Raw genomic sequence first — 23,050 nt, forward strand, 5'->3', positions numbered from 1 at the left:
CCATACTATGAAGTTGTGGGAGAGAGTTATAGAGCATCGACTATGTCATGATACTTCTATCTCTCTCAATCAATTTTGCTTCATGCCGGTCATTCAACTATGGAAGCGATCTTTTTCATTAGAAGCTTGATGGAGAAATATAGATATGTGAAGAAAGATCTACACATAATTTTTATTGATTTGGAGAAGGCTTATGATAGTGTTCCAAGAGATGTCTTATGGAGTGTATTAGGCTTATGATAGTGTTCCAAGAGATGTCTTATGGAGTGTATTAGAACAAAAGAGGGTATCTATTAGGTACATACAAGTGTTGAAAGATATATATAAAGGACTAACTACTATTGTACGCATAGTGGAAGGAGACATAAGAGATTTTTCGATCTCAATTAGATTACACCAAGGATTAGCTATAAGCCCTTACCTTTTTACATTAGTTTTACATGAATTGACGAAACATATACAAGAGAGTATTCCTTGGTGCATGATGTTTGCGGATGATAGATAAGACGCGAGAAGGAGTCAATAGAAAGCTAGAGTTTTGGAGAAGTACTCTATAGTCAAAGGGCTTTGAGTTAAGTAAAACGAAGACAGAATACATGCATTGCAAGTTCAATGAAGGGCAAACTGGTGATAGGGAAATAGTTAGTTTGGATGGAGTGGTACTGTCCCAAAGTAATCACTTTAAATATCTCGGCTCAATCATTCAAGAAGATAGGGGATGTGAGGAGGATGTTAGTCATAGGATTAAAGTCGGATGGTTGAAGTGGATACGTGCCATGAGAGTTTTATGTGATCGCAAGATTTCTAATAAGTTGAAAGGAAAATTTTATTATACAGCCATACGACCGACTATGTTATATGGTAATGAGTGTTGAGCACTGAAGGAGTCGTATGCGTTTAAGATAAGAGTTATAGAGATGAGAATGCTAAGGTGGATGAGTGGCCATACCAGACTAGATAAAGTCCGTAATGAGAGTATTAGAGAAAAGGTAGAAGTGGTGCCAATTGAAGATAAGTTGAGAGAAGGGAGATTGAGATGGTTTGGTCATGTGAAGCGTAAACATACAGAGACTCCAGTTAGACAAGTAGAGCACATTAGGTTAGAGGATAGAAAGAAAAAAAGCGATAGACCTAAATTAACTTGGAGAAGAGTAGTATAACATGACCTAGAAACATTACAAATTTATGAGGATTTAATCCAAAATCATTTAGAGTGGAGAAAATAAATCAATATAGCCGACTCCAAATTTTTGGGATAAAAACTTAGTTGAGTTGAGTTGAGTTGTATCGATCTTTTTTAAAAAAATCATTCATACTTAATTAGTGTTTAAATATTTTCAAAATAAAGTAGAATAATTCTATATTATTAATTTTTTTCTTACATTAAAATAAAATCAAATAAATTAAGATAAATTAGGCATAAATCTTTTAGATATTAACATAAAATCAAATTAAAAAATATATGTAAAAATAATACTTTTATATGATAAATTAAATAATTAATTAAGCAAAAATATTATAAAAATATTGAATATTTTTAAAGTATGATTTTATTTTAAATAAATTAAAAATAAATAAAGATTTTAAATTTTAAACTGATTACAAAATTGAACAACGGCTATCCTATTCATAACGAGAGGGGATGAATAAAACTTAACTATAAATTAACTTAGAAATATTTCAGGATACTTAAATTAAAATTTAAGATTTTAGTGATACTTAATTTAAAATTTAAAGTTTAAAATCTATAATAACATGTTATAGAAATTTTAATTATACTCAAATTAATTAACAATATTCAAATTAAAATTTAAATTTTTTTTATAAATTAAAGTTAGAAAAAGGATACTGACATAATTAACTAAATGGAGGGGCCATAAATTAAATTAACCCGCGACCCTATATTTGGGCAAAGCAACTGTTAATTCCCACAATTATTAAACGGTGTCGCTTCCGTTGAAGGTTGCGATGGGCAGAGTCTTTGAAACTGTACAGTGGGGGGTACTTTGCATCATCGTTGAAAGTTCAAGCTTTCAATTGGAAGGACAGAAAGCCGTCCACTTAAAAATCAACTTTCTTCCCCTTTTTTAAGCTGTGAAGGAAAAAAGGGAAAATCCACTCCCTGCTTGCTCAGAGCTGAGAATACCGAAAATCGGCGGCCGAGGGGAAAGATCGGAGACCAGAAATGGCATTGGAGCCGCCTCATTTCCAGGAAGCAGATCGGTGTGACGTCTGCAAATGCAGCTTCAGTACTTTCCGACGAAGGGTAATTCCATCTTTCTTTTTTTACGTAATTCAACAATCCGATTTTTATGTTCAATATAAATTTATGAGAAGAAAAGATATAAATTGTTAGATTGATTTATCAGTTCACGAGGTCTATTTTTGTTTTATGTCATCCAATTACGTTATCGTGGATTGATTTGAACTGTTCGATTTGGATTTGGGTTTTGATTCATTAAGGTTAACTTTTTATTTATTTCTCAGGCAATCAAAAGATTGAGCTGAAATAGCTATGTTTGATGAGTTCTAGATGTTGCTGCTACCAGCTGTTTCATTTACTGTGTTTGGTTCAAATCAATTGCAAACTTAGAATTCATTCTAGCTAGGATTCATTTGAAAAATAAATTCTAGCTAGAATGAATTCTATTTTTAGTATGGCACATTTTAAGATGCAGTATGTTTCATGTTTGGCATAATTTTATAATTGAAATTCATTTATACTCACTTCCTAAAGTACCCTCAATAATAAAATAAAAAAAATTAATTTATTCCTTAATAAAAAAAAACTAGTATCTAACAAATTTATAACAATTAATGAACATATAAATCAATTAATTATATATATGGGAGGTTTATTTAACAACATAAATAGTGTCATCATCTAAGTGCATAATGATAGAGCAAGGTAGAAGAGAGAGAGAGAGAGGGAGAGAGGGGAGGTGTGTTTGTGAAGAATACATGTGATGCTTCCCACATCGGTTCTGCAGGGAGGTCTTAGGTGTTACGTAAATGGGTTTGTAAACCTCCCCTTGTGAGCTAGCTTTTGAGGTGTAGTTAGGCAGGTTCATATCATTTGGTATTAGAGCTTCACTCTGGATGGGTCGGTGGGCCATGTACAAAGCTTCACTTACTTTCTTCTTACTTTCTGCGGGAGAGGTCGGGGTGATCGAGTTATTACCCTGGTTGCTTCAGGAGGACGTTCAATCTAAAAGGGTCGGGAATGATGCATCCCACATCGGTTATGCAGAGCATTCCCAACCCCTTTAGACTAAACGTCCTCGTGAAGCAACCGGGGTCATTGCTTGTTCATTCCGACCTCTCCCGAAGAACGAAGAATGTTAGGGAACCTTTGTACATAGCCCACCGACCCATACAGAGTGAGGCTCTGATACCAAATGACATGAATCTGCATAACTCCACCTCAAAAGCTAGATCATAATGGGAGGTTTGCAAACCCATTTATGTAACACACAAGGGGAGGTTGGGGTGAACGAGTCACGATCCCGATTGCTTCACGAGAACGTTCAGTTTAAAGGGGTCGGGAATGATGCGTCCCACATCGGTTCTGCAGGGAGGTCTTGGGTGTTACATAAATGGGTTTGCAAACTTTCCCCTTGTGAGCTAGTTTTTGAGGTGGAGTTAGGCAGGTTTATATCAACATGGGCTGGCATTTTACTCCAAAAAATTTTGTTGTCTTAAGTTTATGGAATTCATTTCAAAATTTGATGAGAATTGGTTTTAGTTATAACCAATTCCACGGAATTTAATTCATGAAATTTTTTTGTACACTTTTGCAAACCAAACACATAATATATGGAATTAAATTGAATTTCACCAAATTTTGTGGAATTCATTTGAACCAAATAAGCCCTTTAGCTTAGTTTCTGTCATTTCTCATTTTGTAGCATCATTGCCGTCGCTGTGGAAGGACACTATGTCATGAACACTCGTCAAATCAAATGGTATGGCCTTTCTGTGTTCTCTCTTCTTTCATCAATGATATTATTATTATTTGATGAAATGAACTTGAATTAATCAATTGCCTGCATTATTTTTTATGTGGTAACTCAGGCTCTGCCTCAATTTGGAATCCACTCAAGTGTTAGAGTTTGTGCTGATTGTTTTAATGATTCTACTCGGTGAGTTGGGTACTTCTTTGAAATTTGATGCAAGTGTTGTTCTTTGCTCTTTTAAAATTCAGTTGTAATATCATATTGTTCACATTGGGATGGGAAACTTATTTGCAGTATGTGCCAGCTTGAGACATGTTATTGTATCATTTTTCTAATTGAGTGTTATAATGCTTATACTCTAATTTTTCTATGTTTCTTCTTTTACTGGTCAAGTGGAAGTGGCTTCCCTAGATTACCCATTAGGAGCACCATTTTTTGTGTGTGTCTGTGTGTGTGTGTGTGTGTTTGGGTTGGGGGGGTGGTGGTTTGGGGGGGGGTTGTGTTAATTTGGTAAATGGAAGCAATGACAAAAATAATTAAGTGGGTTGTGAAGTGGATTAGTCGTGCAGATGGCTTTAAATTTTTTGATTAAGTGACCTTTGTCTGAACCTAAAGTTTTAGTTTCCAATGTATAACAGATTGGGACTGAACTGGTAAAGTGTTAAGAAACAGAGTGATGCAGTATGGGAAGCTTAAAGTTTTTTTTAAGAATTTTAATTTTAAACATATCCCCTTCTTATGTGAATGTGGTATATGAGATACTATTCAAGGTTCTATCTCTGTCAATTTTTTTTATACCAAATGTTGGGGAAAGCTTTGAAGTTTGAACTGATGAGGTTCAATTTTTGGAATTCATTTCCTTGTTTAATGTGGAATTGATAACAAAGCTATTTTAAGTTTCAATAATCTGGATACTAATTGGCTTTTGCTGGAGCTTTATGAGGCCAATGGATTTTAGTTTCAAATGGCATATCCCTTGATTGCAAAAGGTAGGGGATGATGTATGGAGTAAGAATCAGGGCTCTAATAGGAAGGCACGTAGAACATAGGGTACGCTAAAAGGAAGGATATTGAACAAAAAGATTAAGGGAGAGTTTTTGGATTTGGCATACACTGGGCAATGAAGGCAGTTATTTCTTCAGGGATGAGTTTTGGAAATTTCTTTGAACAAAAATCAAGCAATTTTTGTGTATCCAGGTTTGTATAATGCCTACGTTCATGCAGGAGACATGGAGTGTTTAAGACTGCCAGTCATGCTATCATGATAATCTTACAATTGTTTTTTTAAATCAAATTTAGTGGGTTATCTGATTTGCTTCTGGTGTATATTATTGATACATTGAAGTTTGTTGTTTTGGCAAACACCATGGCAGGTTTTAAATTTTTTGGGTATCATCTAGAGAGAAGGCAATTTGTTATTTAAGTTGAGATTACTGTCTTATGTCAAGTAACAGAAAATGCAGAAGAAAATCATTGCTGAGAGTGAAAATTCAATGTTCATATACTGGGCTAAAAAGATCTATATTTTATGGGCAAATTATTATCTCTTAAGGCAAGATTCACTGATCTCTTGTTTTCTCTCTATTGATTCCTATTGGATCTTAATTATGTACTACACTAATTTTGAAGCACATTTATCTAAGAAGTTCTTTCCTGAAGACCAAAAGGCAAAAGTATATTTGGCATGATGTAGTGGATGCATTTAAAAACATATTGTGCAGTTCTTCTTTTGTTGTTAACTGTGAGGAAATTTATTGGCTTGTGGTAGATTTGTATTGTTGACAGGACCTGTCTTGTCTTCCTTTCTCACCTGTATGATACTTTTTTCATTTTGCAGAGTACGTGATTCTCTTGCATTTTGTTTTGCAGCTCAGGAAATGTCAATCAACAGGCTTCCTCAGATGGAGTGAATTCTGTAGCAGATAAAGTTTCTAGATTAGACATTGGTTCAGAAACAGATTCAAACACAGAAACAGCTACCCAGCATAATTCTGCTACTGGTGTTATAGAGTGCAAGTGTGGGATGCCTTTATGCATATGTGAAACTCCGGCTCCAACCATGGATGCACCTGCCCTGCAGGTATGACTCCTCCAATAGTTTTAGACGTATGTTTGCTTTTCTTGATCATAACATGTTAAATTTGTTGTTTATCAGATGAAAACCCCTTCTACCAGTGCTTCTCAGTCAAATCCAAAACCAAAGAAGACAGATGCCATTCCTAAGAACAGAGGTTCCACTTCAAACAACAAACCTAGGTATGTTCTCACTAGATGCTTAAGCTCTTTTTTCCATACTATGACAAATACAAAACAGAGTCTCTTGTAATTTCTCTGTGTATTGTGTCATGTTTGACTATGTGGCTTAAATATTGAGATTATTGCTGCATCCACATGGCTTATGGTATGAGACCCTGCCCTTTTTACCCATAAGTAATAGCATGTGCTGTGATTGATACCTGAAGTTCACATGAAGAGCTGAGTATTCAATTGGTTTAGTTCCAAACCCAACCAAACTAACCAGAAAACCAAATTCATTAAATTGAGAAACCAAACCAAAATTTTTGGGTTCGGTTTGTCGGTTTGGGTTTGGGCCTGTTTTATTGGGCCTTTCTAATGTCTATATTCTTCTTAAGCAGTCTATCAAACACAGTAGAAATTAAAAATATGCAGTATAAATTAAGCAAGAGCCTATAATTAAGTAATTAACGAGGCAGAAATTTGTACAAGTAAATGAAAAAAAAAATCTGAAATTTTTTAACAAGTACCAGCCACGATAATCCAAGAATCAACAAATCATGATTTAATTTATAGAGGCACATGAAAACCAAACATTTACTAACAATACCTCAGACATTCACTAATATCATCAATTATAGCAAAGGAACATAGGAGTTGAAATTTCACTTCAAGTTCATTGTATAAATAAAGACATGTTAGCAGATCTAACAATGAATTTGCAGATGTGGAGATGTACATGTGCAAATCCATGAAAAAGGAAAGAGAGAAGGAGACACCTGGCAAATACGTGCACTCCACTACAAATACATGCACAAATACTAGCGATTAAGGTGGTTTTAGGGGTCTCAAAACCAGCATGGGAAGTGTCACAGGCAGGGAAAGAGCTAGAAAATTGAGTTAGTGATGTCAAAAAATTTTATTTTGCTCAATTTAGGGAAAAAGGTAAATATTGTATACAATCATAAACTATTTATTGAAAGAAAAAAAATATAATAATGCATGTAAATTTTCAATATGTAACAATAATTGAGTAAAAAAGAAAATGATTTTATAAAATAATAAATTCTCGCAATAATCTTAAATTTATAATTTTCCTTAAAGAATTTTAATTTTCTGAATGCATTACTTGATTGCCTCATTTATCAATGCTATCAAAAATATATTTTAATATATGCAATTAAAAAATCATTCTACAATCTCCCATTCAATTCCGCAATCGAGGCTTCATAATTTCATGTAGAAAATACCTTTTCAACACTTGCAAATGCAATAGGTAATATTAATGCCAATTTCACAAGCAAATAAATTAATGGATATGCTAGATTTTTAATTGTGAAAACAATAAATACAATAATTATTAATCTAAATGCTAATTATTGTACAATAGATACAATAATTGTCAAAACAATAAACTTAAATTTATTAAATAAAATACTATTTTAAAAGTTTTAATGGGGTAAAAAATTATTTTAATGTAGTTATATGGGTAATTTAATATAATGTATATATGGAATTTTTTTCTAAAAAAAAATTGAGCCCACTCAACATAATGTGGATCCACTCCTGGTCACAGAACACATGACCCTCCTCCTCAAATGGGTTTGTGGCGGTGTGATTGGCACTCACAAATGCTGGAAGTATGCAGAGGGCGAGCACCAAGAGGATTTGTGGTGGCAACGGCAAAAGGCTTAAGGATTTGTGTGGTTTACGACTGAGAGAAACTAGAAGAGGATTTGAGAAATGAGAAGTTGAGAAGAAAAGCAGACTCTGAACCAGTTGAGAAATGAGGATTGAGAATAAGTGAGAATGGCAGATGGCAGATAAAAGAGGAGTCAGAATGGCAGAACAAACGCTAAATTGTTTGTAATGAAGCTGGGCTATCAATTTTTTGTAGGGTGGCTAGGTTGGATAAATGAAGCCAGGCCCAGGTTATGCAGACGGCAGACCAAAACACAGCCCCCTTAAGTCAGCCCCCAAAAAAAAAAATTCATCCAGTTTCGTTATTTTAGTTTTTGGCTGAAATAATTGAACCGAACTGAAAACCGAAGTTTCTGAAAAATGATAACCAAACCAAACCATTTGAAACAAAAAACCGAACTAAAACAATTCATTTCAGTTTCTTGGCTATAACTAAATTTTGCTTAGCCCTATGACTAAACTTACCAAATGAGAGTAAATCTCAGTCTCATGCTGTTTTTTCCCCTACCTTGAAGGCACTCAATTCCTGAATGGTATATTGCATGTTAGAATCATGTGTTTTAGGCTTTGTTCATATTCATCTTGTCAACAAAATTAATTTTGAGCTGAGGTTTGGATTTGTTCATTAGAGATTAAAACCCACAAGTGAGTTTTACTGAATTGTGCTTTGAATTGTTTATGCATGGCTTGATTCATTTTTCATATCTTTCCAATGCAGAGGGTTTCATCTTATCATAATTTATTCTTTTTTTTTTTCTCTACATTCTTCTTCCATTTGTGTAGGGTGCGTTATGTCATTTGTTATTAAGACATTTTGATCTTCTGAAATTGTATATGTTGTATCATTTTTTTTTTTTTTTTTAATTTTGTAAGTTGCTGACTTGCAAGGTTGATTTGCAGTTGTGTCATCTTAAAGTCAACTTTCTTGAATGTTTATTAACTATTGCAAAATTTGCAGTTCTGTTTTCAGTTATGGTCAAATAACAAATGGTGGTATTGATAAACCTCAGATGGATTATGAAGTAAATGGGGAGGTATAATCCATTTAAGATAGTATTAATGATAGGGGTTCTAATTTTGCACTAGCGTTTAACTTCTTGTTGATTAGTTATTGATGTTGTGTTATTGCATTACTCGTGTTGTGCTTAGGGTTTGAGGGAAGCCATAAAGAATGGTGATACTGCTGCAGTCAAGAAGATACTCAGTGAGGTATACTATATACCATCTTTGTTGCAAGATTGATTTTAGAAATGGCACTAAACAATGTCATATGGGCAGGGTGTGGATGCAAATTATCGCGACAAGCAAGGCCTGTCTGTACTACATTTGGCAAGGCTCTCTCTCTCTCTCTCTCTCTACTGTGTCTGCACACACTCGTAAATGAATGTACTTGTATATTGGTGCAGATCCTTTTAGAAAACTTATGTTACTAATTAGAGAGCTTAACTGGGTGTAGGCGGCACTCTTTAACCAAACTGATATAGCTTTTACACTCATGGAATCTGGAGCAAGCCTGGAATACAAGAATGCACAAGGTAATCAATCATATGTCCAGTTGTAATGTCTAGCTGTAGTGTCCTATTTTATTGAATTGTTTGATTAGTGGAAGGAATCCATAATGGTATGCTAGTTATTGGTATAAGAACTTTTGTTAAAATACTTTGAATACATTCATGATTTGCTCAACATAGCTGGGAAATAAAAATAGCCAAATACAGCTAGGGTCTCTAGAAAATCCTACCAAGTTGTCTTTTGTGGGGACTGAAAGTCTTTTTAGTTTTGCACCATTACTGGAGGGTTGGACAACGTATTTTTTTATGCCCCAAACCCCACCCCCCAACACCCCCCTCCACCCAACCCGTCACCTTTCCTTTTTTTTTTTTTTTTCCCTCTCTTTATCATTTTCCCTTTGCCAGAAAAAGGGTCAAATTGCATTTTATTTTTCTGAGTAAGGTGGAAGTTAAAGTTTTAGCAAATGATAATGCTACTCTTTTTATTTATTTATTTTTCTCGGTTCTAATTTTGATGATCTTCCTCTTTTTTAGGGGAAACTGCACTGGACTGTGCTCCTGCAACTTTGCAATACAAGATGAGAAAGAAAATGGAAGAACATGGACAACAGGGCCCACATACCACCATCTGAGAGTAGATGCGTGCCTTTTTTTTTTTTTTTTCTTTTTTTGCACATGCAATGCAATGCAAGTTTTCCATACCCTTGAGAATTTGTATTTTTATTAACTGCATGGATTTGTATAATGTAAATTATGCTTGCTAGGTTGTGCTGAGAATGTGAACTGTAGCTCATGGAGTGTCTAATGGAGTTCTTTCTTATTTTTTTTCCTCTACACAACAGAGCATCTTAAATGCAATAAAAAGTTTTATGTTTGTCTGTATATGCATATGAAGTTCTTCAACATGATTGAAATTCGAATTTATAATTTCAGTATTCAAAATCTCTAAACCAAAACTCTTTAATTTGATTACAGCATGGGCTCCAGTGATCAACACATGGTAAATCTTACGACAGCAGCCTTTGCTCTTCTAGTGTTTCTACTTTTAATGGCTTTTAAAATACAGCACTTGCACAAGTAAGCATGATGCTATTGCTAGGACAGTAGATAAGATTATTCGATTCCCTCTGTGGGCTTTCTTTTCTTTAATCAGGTGGTCACCCCATTAATGATGGTTAATTACTTTCTTGACTAGCACATCTTTTGTGCGAGTTACATCATCATTCATTTGGTATCCACAATCATTGCTTATTTGCTTGCTTTTGCTAAGGTATTCAATATGTAAAATACTCTCATTGCATGCAAAGGATTTTTGATGCTGTTTTTGAATTTTTTTTTTGGGTTTGTAACGATAAGATAAGAAAAAAAACACGGAGTAAATTGCTTTGAGCAATCCCTCTAATACTTAATTTAGTAATTAAAATTGAGATTGAGAATAATTGATTAAAAATAATAGCGTATTTGATTATAGAGACTTAAACTCTTTATATAGATATTAAATATGCTTTTATTTGGATAAATAATGTAATTATAATAGATTTTTATATTAAAGAAAGTTCAATCAGAGTGAAATTAAAAATTTAAATAGAGATACTTATTTTCAATAAATAATATTTATATTTTATTGTGCTATTATATCAAATTATCCATTATCATATGTACACGTAATTTATACTACACTACACTAACATGGAACATGAGGTGTACACATAATTGACCATTATCATTCTTTTTCCAATTTCAAATAATAATTTATGAAAAGATTATGATGGGATTGGTGGGATCTGACTAGGATGGTGGAATTTACATGTGGAATGGGGTCATTTCTCACATGTCTATGAAATGAAAAGCAAGTAAACTTGAGATTTGGAACACACACACACACACAAACTTTTCTTTTCATATCCACATGCATACCAAACCACATAACAATATTTTGTGTTTTGATCTACAAGGATGACTTATGATATTGCCTTTTTATCTTCCTCCTTTCTTGATTTATGTAGGCTGAACTATGGAGTTGTCCTATTTTTAGACATGATAGATCACCCAATCAAAAGTTTTCATTGCTTGTAGAGAGTGTATATATATATGATATATAATTTAATATATTTTAATAAAATTATAATAATTTTATTAAGAAATGTGTATTATCGTAGTCATGTATGTATCCGTTGTAAAAAATATATATATTAATGGTAATGAATGTTGATTAATAATTATTTAATATGTATAATAGTTTTAATATTAATTTACTTTTAAAAAAACTTATAGTATAAATTTAAATTATTTGCATTTTTATTTAATATTTAAAGTAAAGCATTCTCAAAATAATTTATGTACATTAAAATTAAATTTTCTTTTTGAGCAATTTTAGTAATATATTCTTACATTAACTTGATATATTTAATTTTTTTTTATTTTTAATAAATTAAATTAATTATAATAAATAAAAATAAAAATTCTTTTCCTACAAAAAAAATCTCATTTTTATTAATTAAATTAATGATGCTGCTTCACTTAGCTTTGGATTTGTGATAGATACAGTTGTAAACATAAAGATCAACAAGAGTAAATAATAGGTTATATTCTGTTAAAGATCATGATTCATTCTACTTTCAACTTTAACTTTCCCTTCTTTATGAAGCTTAATTACTGTTCTTAAAAGAAATTTAATTAAATAATGAACCACCCACGGATAATTTTTATAACCCATCTCTTAACTTTGCTTTATATTTCATTTTCATTCTTTTACTTTAATTTATTACTTAAATGTCTATAAATTTTAATTTTATTTCACAAAAATTCCTCTAATCTACTACAATAATTTTTAGATTTTTAAAAAATAAATTAAATTTTTATTTTATTCTCTCTCATATTAAAAAAAATATTGTCAATTATCATTTAAACTTATCACAAAAATGCGAATACAATTATAATGATTTCCTTCTTAAAAATGAAGAGGATTTATTCTTTATTAGAAAGTGCTGAAACTGTATTTATAAATGTCATATTATAATTTTAAAAAAAAATTTAATTTATAAACCTACTATTATAGATTAAAGAAATAAAAAAAAAAAAAAAAAAAAAAAAAAAAAAAAAAAAAAAAAAAAAAAAAATAAATTATAAGATAAAATTCAAGTAGAGTTATAAAAATTACCCCAATAAACCACCCATCTTTTTAAGTGTTGTGACTTACAAGAATGCACATGATAGTGACCTAATCACTATAATCTCTTTATTCTTATGGCAGACATGGTCCACATGGACACCCAACAATGAATAATTAAAAGAAATAATAAAATATTCAAAAGAAAAAGAGCACTAAGTCTATGCTCCACCACCGGTTTTGCCTTTAAAAGGACCCAAAATCCACATTTGATCCTCCCCCTTTCTCTCTTCTTCTTCTTCTTCCTTCTCCTTGGATTCTTGGCTGCTGCTGCTGCTGCTGCTGCTTCTTGTTCTTGAGAAACTTCTGCTTTCTTTTAATGGGTTTCTTTGAGGAGGATTCTTGTGTAATAGTAACCCATCTCTTGTACAAGGCAGCTGTGATTCTTGCAGTCTTGCGATGGTCCTTGTCTTGGGCTCTCAAGTTCAGAAACAGAACCCATTTGCCTCCTCCTTCCACCAATGATTCTCTACACCAATCCCATTCTCTCCCTTCTTCTCAACAGATAAGGGACGGTCTGATTTTAACCACTTTTGGTGACCTCACTGATAGGATTTCAGGAGCTTGTGACACGTGTGCTGTCTGCTTGGGCCATTTGACAGAGCATGATGAAGTCAGAGAACTAAGGAACTGCTGCCACGTGTTCCATGGAGAGTGCATTGAAAGATGGGTTGATCATGATCGCGATGATGATCATGATGACAATCACAAAACTTGTCCACTATGTAGGGCCCCTCTTTTGACCGCTTCACAGAGCTTGGCTTGGGTCAAGCCTGAGCCTAGTTGGGCTGTTGAGAGAATTCTATACCTCTTTGGTGATGATTTGTTTGTGCAATAATGACACAAAATAGATGGATGATAGAATCAATCAATCATGTGTAATAATGACATGTATATATGTAATTTATTATTTATCTATTTTTCATTTTTTTATTATTTAACAATTTTTAGTATTAAATAAAATAATATCTTAAATATATATTAAATAATTTTTTATTTGAATTCAATTCATAATATAAAATGTACATTATTTAATTATAATGAAATGATAAAATTAAATTGATGAAATCTAATTATTTTAGTATGAATAAATTTATTTTGATTTGATTTTTAATTAAGAATAATAAAATTTTAATTTTTTCATTATTAATTCAATTACTTTGATTTAGCATCCAACTAGTCAAAATAATTAAATTTTTATTAATTAATATATTAATTATTTTATAATATTTTTTAACTTATAATTATCCTGTTATTAACATTAAATTATATTTATTATTTTTATGTATAAAAGAAGATTATAAATGTAACACCCCAAAATTTTAAATTTTATGAGCATTTTTGGTATTTTAATTTTATTTAAATTTTAGGAATTTTTTTGAGATTTTTCAGATTTTAAAAATCGGGTTCGATTTTTCGAAAATATAAATTTTGATGATTTTTAAAAATTAATTTAAAGACCACGTGGCAAAACTAAAAATATATTTGGAGTCTATGTATTTTTCTGAGTTTTCTGAAATTTTTTTCGGAATTTTTGGACATCGTTTTCGGTCCCGAGGCAGAGTAAAAATTCAAAATTTTGTATTCTGAATCGAACCGGCCGAATAGAACCGGACCGGATCGGACCGATCGAATCGGACCTACTTCTTCTTTCCTTTTTCTTCCCGCGTCGTCCCTCTCCCTTTTCTCTCTCTTTTCTCTCTCCTCCTCCTGCGCAAGCGCGTCCAGCTTTACTTCGCCAAATCCGGCCGATCCGGCCACCAATTGGACCGGGTCTTGTGTCTAAAATCATCTACTCGGCGAGAGCTTTCCATAGACACCAAGAACGCCGAAATCCATCGAGCGGTTTGTCCGATTTTTGCTCGGGAAGATTTTAGCCCATTTCGACTTTTGGGCTAGATTTCTCGAAAACCGTGAATCCCACGAGAAAACCGAGGCCACCAGCACGCTCCATTCATCGAGAGCTTCGCAACGACATAAATTTCGATTTTTTCCGACACCGTTTTTCGGTGGGTCCCACGGAACTTCGTAGTGTTTTTTCGAGCATTTAATGAGCTTAGAAAATTTTGAAAAAATTTATGTACTAACCCCCGTGTTATGGGCTTCGTGTAGGTATCCTCGATTCGCGGAAATTCGACAGTTGACCGGGTCTGCAAATTTCGGGCCGATGCACTGACGTTAGGAAAAGTCTCCGAATTGGACCGAGGTTTTGGCTAGCCCCCCATTGTCAAACGTCCCGAGCGCGTTCCCGAAGTCGGAATTGGCAAAGGTAAACCCGAACCTTGCTTTTTCGTAATTTTCTTGTGCTTAAATAGGATTAAAAATCCGTAAAATTTTCGTGGTAGCTTAGAAAATTATGATTCTTTTTGCAATAGCTTAGTAATATTGCTAAGGACCGCGGGGCAAAGTTTTAGAATTTTTAGAGCTGATTTGGGCAGTTTTTTCAAAAATGGTCAATTATAGGGACTAAATTAAAATTTTACATATTGTGATGGATGATTGATTTGATGGGCCCAGGAGGGGCTGTGTGATGTGATTGAGTTGTGGATATATGGATTGTGAGTATAGAAGTGTATTTTGAGCCCTTTTGCAGGTTGGGTAGGTCCTAGGTATAGGGAGATTCGCGATTTTCTACGACTTAGGACGTATTGGTCTTTTTCTTTGTTTGTATTGAGTCAAATTTATTAAATGATTGTAATAAAATTGTCAGGTGAGCCGGGACAGCCTTCTTCCTCCGCCCAACCGCCTCAGTGACCATCGTCAAGTCTGTGAGTAAAATATTAATTTTAATTGTAATTTCGATATTATTATATGTTCAGCATGCCCATGCATCACTTATATGCATATATTTATGTAGTTAAACTCTAGGCACGATTTATGTTGCATTCATAACTGTTGATGTGCCATGGATGTTGTTGTGGTAATTTGGAGCAGCAGCGTGCGTTGGCGTGCGTGTGATGTGGTGTGGACTATGGATAGGACCAGGCAGATCACGCTTGAGTAATTCGCTAGGACCCGATCCTTCGAGGGGTAGTCACGCTTGAGTAATTCGGGACCCTCGATTTGGTTATTAAGTGGAAGTCCGAGCTTGAGTAATTCACCGCACTAGGTTGGATTTAAGAGAGTCAGATAGGGATCACCCCATATGTTATGATTGATACTACAGGGTGTGTGAGTGCTCCAAATTACCTTTTTGATGCTATGATGTGAATTTATTGCTGATGTTGCACTTCATTCCATAGGTTGCATTAGTTTTAGATAGTTATAGAGATTATGGTTAAAATTGATATTTTACTCTCGAGTCGAACGCTCACTCTGCTCAATATTTTTTAAAGCTACAAGAGGATTTTATTTTGGTTAACTGCTTTTCCTCGCAGTCAATTATTAATGCTTGTATAAACTTGTTAAATCTTAGAATTTCCGCATGTGTTAGAAATGTTATTTGATTTGGTCTGTAAACTAAATTATTATTTTGGGACCAGAAACTTAATATGCTATGCATGTTTGATGGATTGGATGAGGAGCCGAGCTCCCATTTATTTTTATGTTGATGAGTATGTGGAGGGTGAGCCGAGCTCCCAATTGACTATATATTGTGTTTACAGGTCGGTGAGTCGAAAACTCCCGTTGGTAAGTCCATTTTATGGCGGACTCTGTCCGCTTGTTTTCTTGATATTGGGCCCAAATGGGCCTTAGAGTTGGGTTAATGAGCAGTTAGGCTTACTACGGGCCTGGGGCTTTAGGTCGCCTGAGTCCTAGTGCTGGTCGCCCATAGGTTGGGTCGTGACAAATGTGGTATCAGAGCTTAGGCTCCAGATTCTTAGGGAATGTTGTCTAAAGTGTTGGGAAAGGTCTAATAGGAGTCACATGCGGAAAAATAGGGTCCATATTCGTCTTGCATTGTCGTCTTTGCTTCTAGTTTCTACTTCATATATTGTGTGTAAATATGAGTCTATAGAGCTGTGCAATGTGCGCTTTTGAATTTTGTGGGCTAATCTCGCTGAATTTCAGAAAATGCGTAGAAGGGAGAGCCGCCATCGCACGAGAACGGATGTGCCCGACGAGGTGTCAAGACAGATGAGGCGCTTTGCCAGGAGGCGGGTAGGAGGCCTAGAGTCGCTCAAGTAGAAGAGCGGCTACCCACGAGTCAGATCTTTCATGGCACAGGGTCCCATGGACCCCATGGCAGCTACTCTAGCTGGTCTGCAAAGAACCATCGACATGATGGCGCAGTATATGGTCCACCCCCCACAGCAGCAGCAGTCCACCGCACCAAGAGGAGAACCTTACAAACAGATAATCAATTTTAAGAAGTTGGTGCCTGGTACTTATGATGTGTCAGACGATGCATATCGGTTTTTGGATTCCTGCAGACAAGCGAATGTAATTCTGATCGATAGAAGATTGATAGAGTGTATGCAGCATGTCATGGGACCTATGCCTAGACAATGGATGAATGACTACGTGTTACCGGATGGAGGGTTTGACATGGGCCTGGTTGTGGAACTGTTCATTAATCGGTTTGTGCGTAAAGCTTGAGAGATCGAAGCAGTGGGCCTTTGAGGCCTTAAGACAGAATAGCAGTGTCCAGAGATGAATATGCTCTGCAATTCGAATTGAGCAGATATACCCCTACGGCAGAGCTACGAAACTATGAAGGTGAAGAGGTTCCTAAAGGGGCTTGACAGGAGGTATGCGAACTGGCCATGATGTCGGATCGATCTTTTGATGTGGTGGTTGATCGAGCTGCATGATTGAGATTAGCTATCTGCGGATGACGATGGAAGAGCAAAGAAAAACAGAGCAGAGGGTTCCTCAGGTGTCCCTTCCATGGGTACTTCGGACAGTGGTGGCCAGGGTAATTACAGAGGAAAGGGTAGGAGCAAGAGAAGTGGTTTTAGACACAAACCACGAGGATTGAACTGGTATGGATCCAAAGAAGGGTCACGATTAGGTACAGCAGCCTGGTGCAGTTCAGATCCTCTTTGGCACCGTGTGCACAAGTGTGGAAGAGGACATTCAGACCTTGTTTGATGGGGTCGAGTATGCTTCTGTGTGGCCAATCGGTCACTTTGCTAGAGAATGCCCCATGTTCACGAGCCACAGATGGGGTCACAGTGGTTACATTGAATGTTCCTCGACAATTGTATCCGGTGCTTCTAACATGGCACGCTGATCGATGTACAACAGGCCGAGGATAAGGGGGACGTGGATTTGGAGGCGGATCGGAGGTAGAAGTCGATGTCGTGGTTACGCCACTCGTAGGGGTAAAGCTCGGGTTTTCACCCTGACCCACCAGGATTCTCAGGCTTTCAATGCAGTTGTGGCAGGTATTCTTCTGGTCTGTTCTTATGAGGCTCGTGTTTTGATAGATCCGGTGCTACGCACTCATTTGTCTCCCGTGTTTGCCATGAGGTTAGGTAGAAACCCTACAACTTTAGAGTGCCCTTTGTCAAGAGCTACCCCACTTAGTGACAACATAGATGTAGATATGGTTTTTCCGTAGCCGGTGGTAGTGGATGGAAAGATCCTCCCAGCAGACTTGGTTCCTTTACCAGTAATGGATTTTGATGTAATCCTGGGGATGGATTGGCTGTCAACTCACTATGCCACTTTAGACTGCAGGAATAAAAAGGTGTATTTCCACATACCTGGTGTGGAAGAGTTTAGCTTTGATGGTGACAGGAGCGTGGCTCCATATAATTTGGTGTCAGCAATTAGTGCTAGAAAAATGTTGAAGCGTGGATGCCAAGGGTATTTGGCATTGGTGAGAGATACATCTGTAGAAGGTGTCAGCATGGAAAATGTTCCTGTTGTCAGAGAATTCATGGATGTATTCCCTGAGGAGCTTCGTGGTTGCCACCAGAAAAGGGGAATAGAGTTTTGCATTGATGTTGTGCCGGGTACAAACCCCATATCGATGCCACCTTACAGGATGGCACCAGCAGAATTGAAAGAGCTGAAGGAGCAACTACAGGAGCTTTTGGACAAGGGTTTTATACGTCCGAGCACTTCACCTTGGGGCGCTCCTGTTTTATTTGTGAGAAAGAAAGATGGGTCATTGAGGTTGTGTATCGACTATAGACAGCTGAACAAGGTCACCGTGAAGAACAAGTATCCACTTCCTCGGATCGATGATTTGTTTGATCAGCTCCAAGGAGCTAGATTCTTTTCCAAGATAAACCTGCGATCAGGCTACCATCAGTTGAGAATCAGGAATGAGGACGTGTCCAAAACGGCTTTCAGGACAAGATATGGTCATTATGAGTTCTTGGTGATGTCTTTTGGACTCACTAATGCACCAGCAGCCTTCATGGACTTGATGAACAGGGTGTTCAAGCCATTTTTGGACCGTTTTGTCATCGTATTTATAGATGACATTTTGGTGTACTCTCGGACCGAGGAAGAACACGTGTGGCACTTGAGGATGGTGTTGCAGACGTTGAGGGAGCACCAGCTATATGCCAAATTTTCAAAATGTGAATTTTGGCTAGAAAGCATCTCATTCTTGGGACACGTGGTTTCTAGTGACGGCATTCAAGTGGATCCCAAGAAAATTGAAGCTGTAACTGATTGGCTTAGGCCTATAACAGTCACTGAGGTGCGAAGTTTTCTGGGTTTAGCTGGCTACTATAGGCGTTTTGTACAAGATTTCTCCAGGACAGCGGCTCCCCTAACTAAGTTGACCAGGAAGAATGTTCCATTCATTTGGACAGATGACTGTGAGGTGAGTTTCCAGAAGCTTAAGGAGTGTCTAACCACTGCCTCGTGTTGACACTACACGTGAGTGGTGAAGGATACACCGTGTATTGTGACGCCTCCAGAGTTGGCCTAGGGTGTGTTTTGATGCAGAGTGGAAAGGTAGTGGCTTATGCTTCAAGGCAGCTGAAGAGGCATGAGCAGAACTACCCCACCCATGATTTGGAAATGGCGGCTGTAATCTTTGCACTTAAAATCTGGAGACACTACCTGTATGGTGAAGTGTGCGAGATATACACCGACCACAAAAGTTTGAAGTACATCTTCCAGCAGAGGGATTTAAACTTGAGACAGAGGAGATGGATGGAGCTTCTGAAAGACTATGATTGCACCATCCAGTACCACCCTGGGAAGGCCAATGTTGTGACAGATGCCTTGAGCAGAAAATCTTCTGGCAGTTTGGTGCACATTTCAGTAGAGAAGAGACCATTGATTCAGGAGGTACATGAGTTGATGGATCAAGGTTTAATCCTAGATCTGTCAGGAGAGGGGGTATTGTTGGCTCATTTTTCAATGAGGCCAGACTTGAGGGACAGAGTTAGAGTTTCCCAGCACAGAGACCAACAATTGATGAAGATCATAGAAAGAGTACAGCAAGGTGAAGGTGGTGAGTTTGGATTTGCCAATGATGGCGCCCTAGTACAAGGTTCTAGGATATGTGTGCCCGATGTAGACAACCTCAGGAATGAAATCATGCGAGAGGCACACTACACACAGCAAAGATGTCACCTGTGCTCCACCACGATGTACCACGATGTTATAGTTAGCTATTGTTGGAATGTCATGAAGAGAGACATATCGGACTATGTGTCCAATTGCTTGACTTGTCAGAAGGTGAAGTTTGAACACGGAGACCGTCGGGAAGTCGCAAGAGCTCCTATCCCGTAATGGAAGTGGGAAATGATCACTATAGATTTTGTGATCAAGGTTGCCTCGTACCACGCGAGGATATGATTCGATATGGGTAATTGTAGACCGCTTGACCAAATCGGCTCACTTCTTGCTCAGTAAAGACTACATACTGTGGGCACAAGATGCGCTCTACATTCGAGAAATAGTCAAATTGCATGGAGTTCCGCTTCCATAATATCCGACAGAGGGCCCCGATTCACTTCTCGATTTTGGAGAAAGTTGCAGGAGGCACTTGGCACCTGATTGAACTTCAGTCTGACTTTCCACCCTCGCATGCACGGACAAATTGAAAGGACAATCCAAACACTGGAAGACATGCTTCGCATGAGTGTCTTGGATTATGGAGGTCAATGGGATGAGCAACTAGCTTAGTTGTAGTTAGCCTACAACAATAGTTACCACTCCAGCATAGGGATGGCACCCTATGAGGCAATAAATGGAAGAAAGTGTAGGTCTCTCTGTGTTGGATGTAAATGGGGAAGCGAAGGTGCATGATGTAGACCTAGTGCAAGACACTTGAGGTAGTTCCTTTAATCCGAACGATCAAAACTTTTTCAGAGGCGTAAGAGTTATGCACCCGGATGAAGGGATGTGGAGTTTGCGGTGGCGACTATGTATTTACAAGGTTTCTCCAATGAAGGGAGTCATGAGATTTGGAAAGAAGGGCAAGTTGGCACCTCGGTATATTGGACCTTTTGAGGTTACGGATAGAGTTGGAGCAGTTGCTTACCGGTTGGAGCTACCAACCAAACTTTCTCACGTTCATCCCGTGTTTCACATCTCCATGCTCAGGTAATACATTCCCGATCCTTCTCATGTCTGCAAAGGATGTAATAGAGCTAAACGAGAACTTGACATTTGAGGAGCAACCTGTAGCCATAGTGGACTACCAAGTGAGACAGCTAAGATCCAAGCAGATCCCTATGGTTAAGGTTTTGTGGAGGAGTCAGTCAGTGGAAGAGTGCACCTGGGAGTCAGAACGGGACATGCGTAGCAAGTACCCTTATCTGTTCAATGTATAATCATGTGCTTTATTCGCTTGTGTAAAATTCGAGGACGAATTTTCTGTAAGGGGGAGAAGAATGTAACACCCCAAATTTTAAATTTTATGAGCATTTTTGGTATTTTAATTTTATTTAAATTTTAGGAATTTTTAAGATTTTTGATTTTAAAAATCGGGTTTGATTTTCCAAAATATAAACTTTGATGATTTTTAAAAATTAATTTAAAGATCACGTGGCAAAACTAAAAATATATTTGGAGTCTATGTATTTTCTCGAGTTTTGGAATTTTTGAATTTTTAGACCACGTTTTCCCGAGGCAGTAAAAATTTAAAATTTTGTATTACAATCGAATCGACCGAATCGATCGGATCGGATCGGATCGGACCGACCTTTTTTCCTTCTTCCCTTTTTCGCCGCGTCGTCCCTCTCCCTTTTCTCTCTTTCTCTCTCTCCTCCAGTGCCCACGGCTAGCCACCGCTGCCCCGCCAAAAGCCATGCCCGCTCGACTCCCCGCCAACCGGCCGATCCGCCACCAATTGGACCGGTCTTGTGTCTAAAATCATCTACTTGGCGAGAGCTTTCCATAGACACCAAGAACGCCGAAATCCATTGAGCGGTTTGTCCGATTTTTGCTCGGGAAGATTTTAGCCCATTTCGACTTTTGGGCTAGATTTCTCGAAAACCGTGAATCCCACCAGAAAACCGAGGCCACCAGCACGCTCCATTCGTCGAGAGCTTCGCAACGACATAAATTTCGAATTTTTCCGACACCGTTTTTCGATGGGTCCCATGGAATTTCGCAGTAATTTTTCGAGCATTTAATGAGCTTAGAAAATTCTGAAAAAATTTATGTACTAACCCTCGTGTTATGGGCTTCGTGTAGGTATCCTCGATTCGCGGAAATTCGACAGTTGACCGGGTCTGCAAATTTCGCCGCATGCACTGGACCCGTGGAAAAGTCTCCGAATTGGACCGAGGTTTTGGCTAGCCCCCCATTGTCAGGCGTCCCGAGCGCGTTCCCGAAGTCGGAATCGGCAAAGGTAAACCCGAACCTTGCTTTTTCGTAATTTTCTTGTGCTTAAATAGGATTAAAAATCCGTAAAATTTTTGTGGTAGCTTAGAAAATTATGATTCTTTTTGCAATAGCTTAGTAATATTACTAAGGACCGCGGGGCAAAGTTTTAGAATTTTTAGAGCTGATTTGGGCAGTTTTTGCAAAAATGGTCAATTATAGGGACTAAATTAAAATTTTACATATTGTGATGGATGATTGATTTGATAGGCCCAGGAGGGGCTGTGTGATGTGATTGAGTTGTGGATATATGGATTGTGAGTATAGAAGTATATTTTGAGCCCTTTTGCAGGTTGGGTAGGTCCTAGGTATAGGGGAGATTCTGCCGGATTTTCGGCACGACTTAGGACGTATTGGTCTTTTTCTTTGTTTGTATTGAGTCAAATTTATTAAATGATTGTAATAAAATTGTCAGGTGAGCCGGGACAGCCTTCTTCCTCCGCCCAGCCGCCTCAGTGACCATCGTCAAGTCTGTGAGTAAAATATTAATTTTAATTGTAATTTCGATATTATTATATGTTCAGCATGCCCATGCATCACTTATATGCATATATTTATGTAGTTAAACTCTAGGCACGATTTATGTTGCATTCATAATCATGATGTGCCATGGATGTTGTTGTGGTAATTTGGAGCGGTGTGCGTGCGTTGGCGTGCGTGTGATGTGGTGTGGACTATGGATAGGGCGGGCGATCACGCTTGAGTAATTCGGGACCCGATCCTTCGAGGGG

At 36.9% G+C, this 23,050-nt stretch overlaps 2 protein-coding genes across 3 annotated transcripts; both read left to right on the top strand.

The window, feature by feature from the left end:
- Positions 1 to 1,967: 1,967 nt before the first annotated feature.
- LOC110652737 (uncharacterized) lies at positions 1,968 to 10,285 on the top strand. Of its 2 annotated transcripts, XM_058145885.1 has the most exons (10): positions 1,971 to 2,266; positions 3,909 to 3,965; positions 4,075 to 4,142; positions 5,826 to 6,036; positions 6,112 to 6,212; positions 8,851 to 8,926; positions 9,042 to 9,101; positions 9,171 to 9,221; positions 9,349 to 9,427; positions 9,938 to 10,285. In XM_058145885.1, the coding sequence occupies exons 1-10, from the start codon at positions 2,186 to 2,188 to the stop codon at positions 10,033 to 10,035; spliced, it is 882 nt and encodes a 293-aa protein (XP_058001868.1). In that variant the 5' UTR covers positions 1,971 to 2,185; the 3' UTR covers positions 10,036 to 10,285. The 2 variants fall into 2 exon arrangements, with proteins under 2 accessions (XP_058001869.1, XP_058001868.1); XM_058145886.1 differs by lacking the exon at positions 9,938 to 10,285 and having other exon boundaries at positions 1,968 to 2,266; positions 9,299 to 9,401.
- Positions 10,286 to 12,568: 2,283 nt separating this feature from the next.
- On the top strand, positions 12,569 to 13,508 carry LOC131179314 (RING-H2 finger protein ATL5-like). Its single transcript, XM_058145889.1, has one exon. The coding sequence runs from the start codon at positions 12,892 to 12,894 to the stop codon at positions 13,408 to 13,410; it is 519 nt and encodes a 172-aa protein (XP_058001872.1). The 5' UTR covers positions 12,569 to 12,891; the 3' UTR covers positions 13,411 to 13,508.
- The last annotated feature ends 9,542 nt before the right edge of the window (positions 13,509 to 23,050 follow it).

This window comes from Hevea brasiliensis, chromosome 4 (genome assembly GCF_030052815.1).
Source record: "Hevea brasiliensis isolate MT/VB/25A 57/8 chromosome 4, ASM3005281v1, whole genome shotgun sequence".
Classification (NCBI taxonomy): Eukaryota; Viridiplantae; Streptophyta; class Magnoliopsida; order Malpighiales; family Euphorbiaceae; genus Hevea; species Hevea brasiliensis.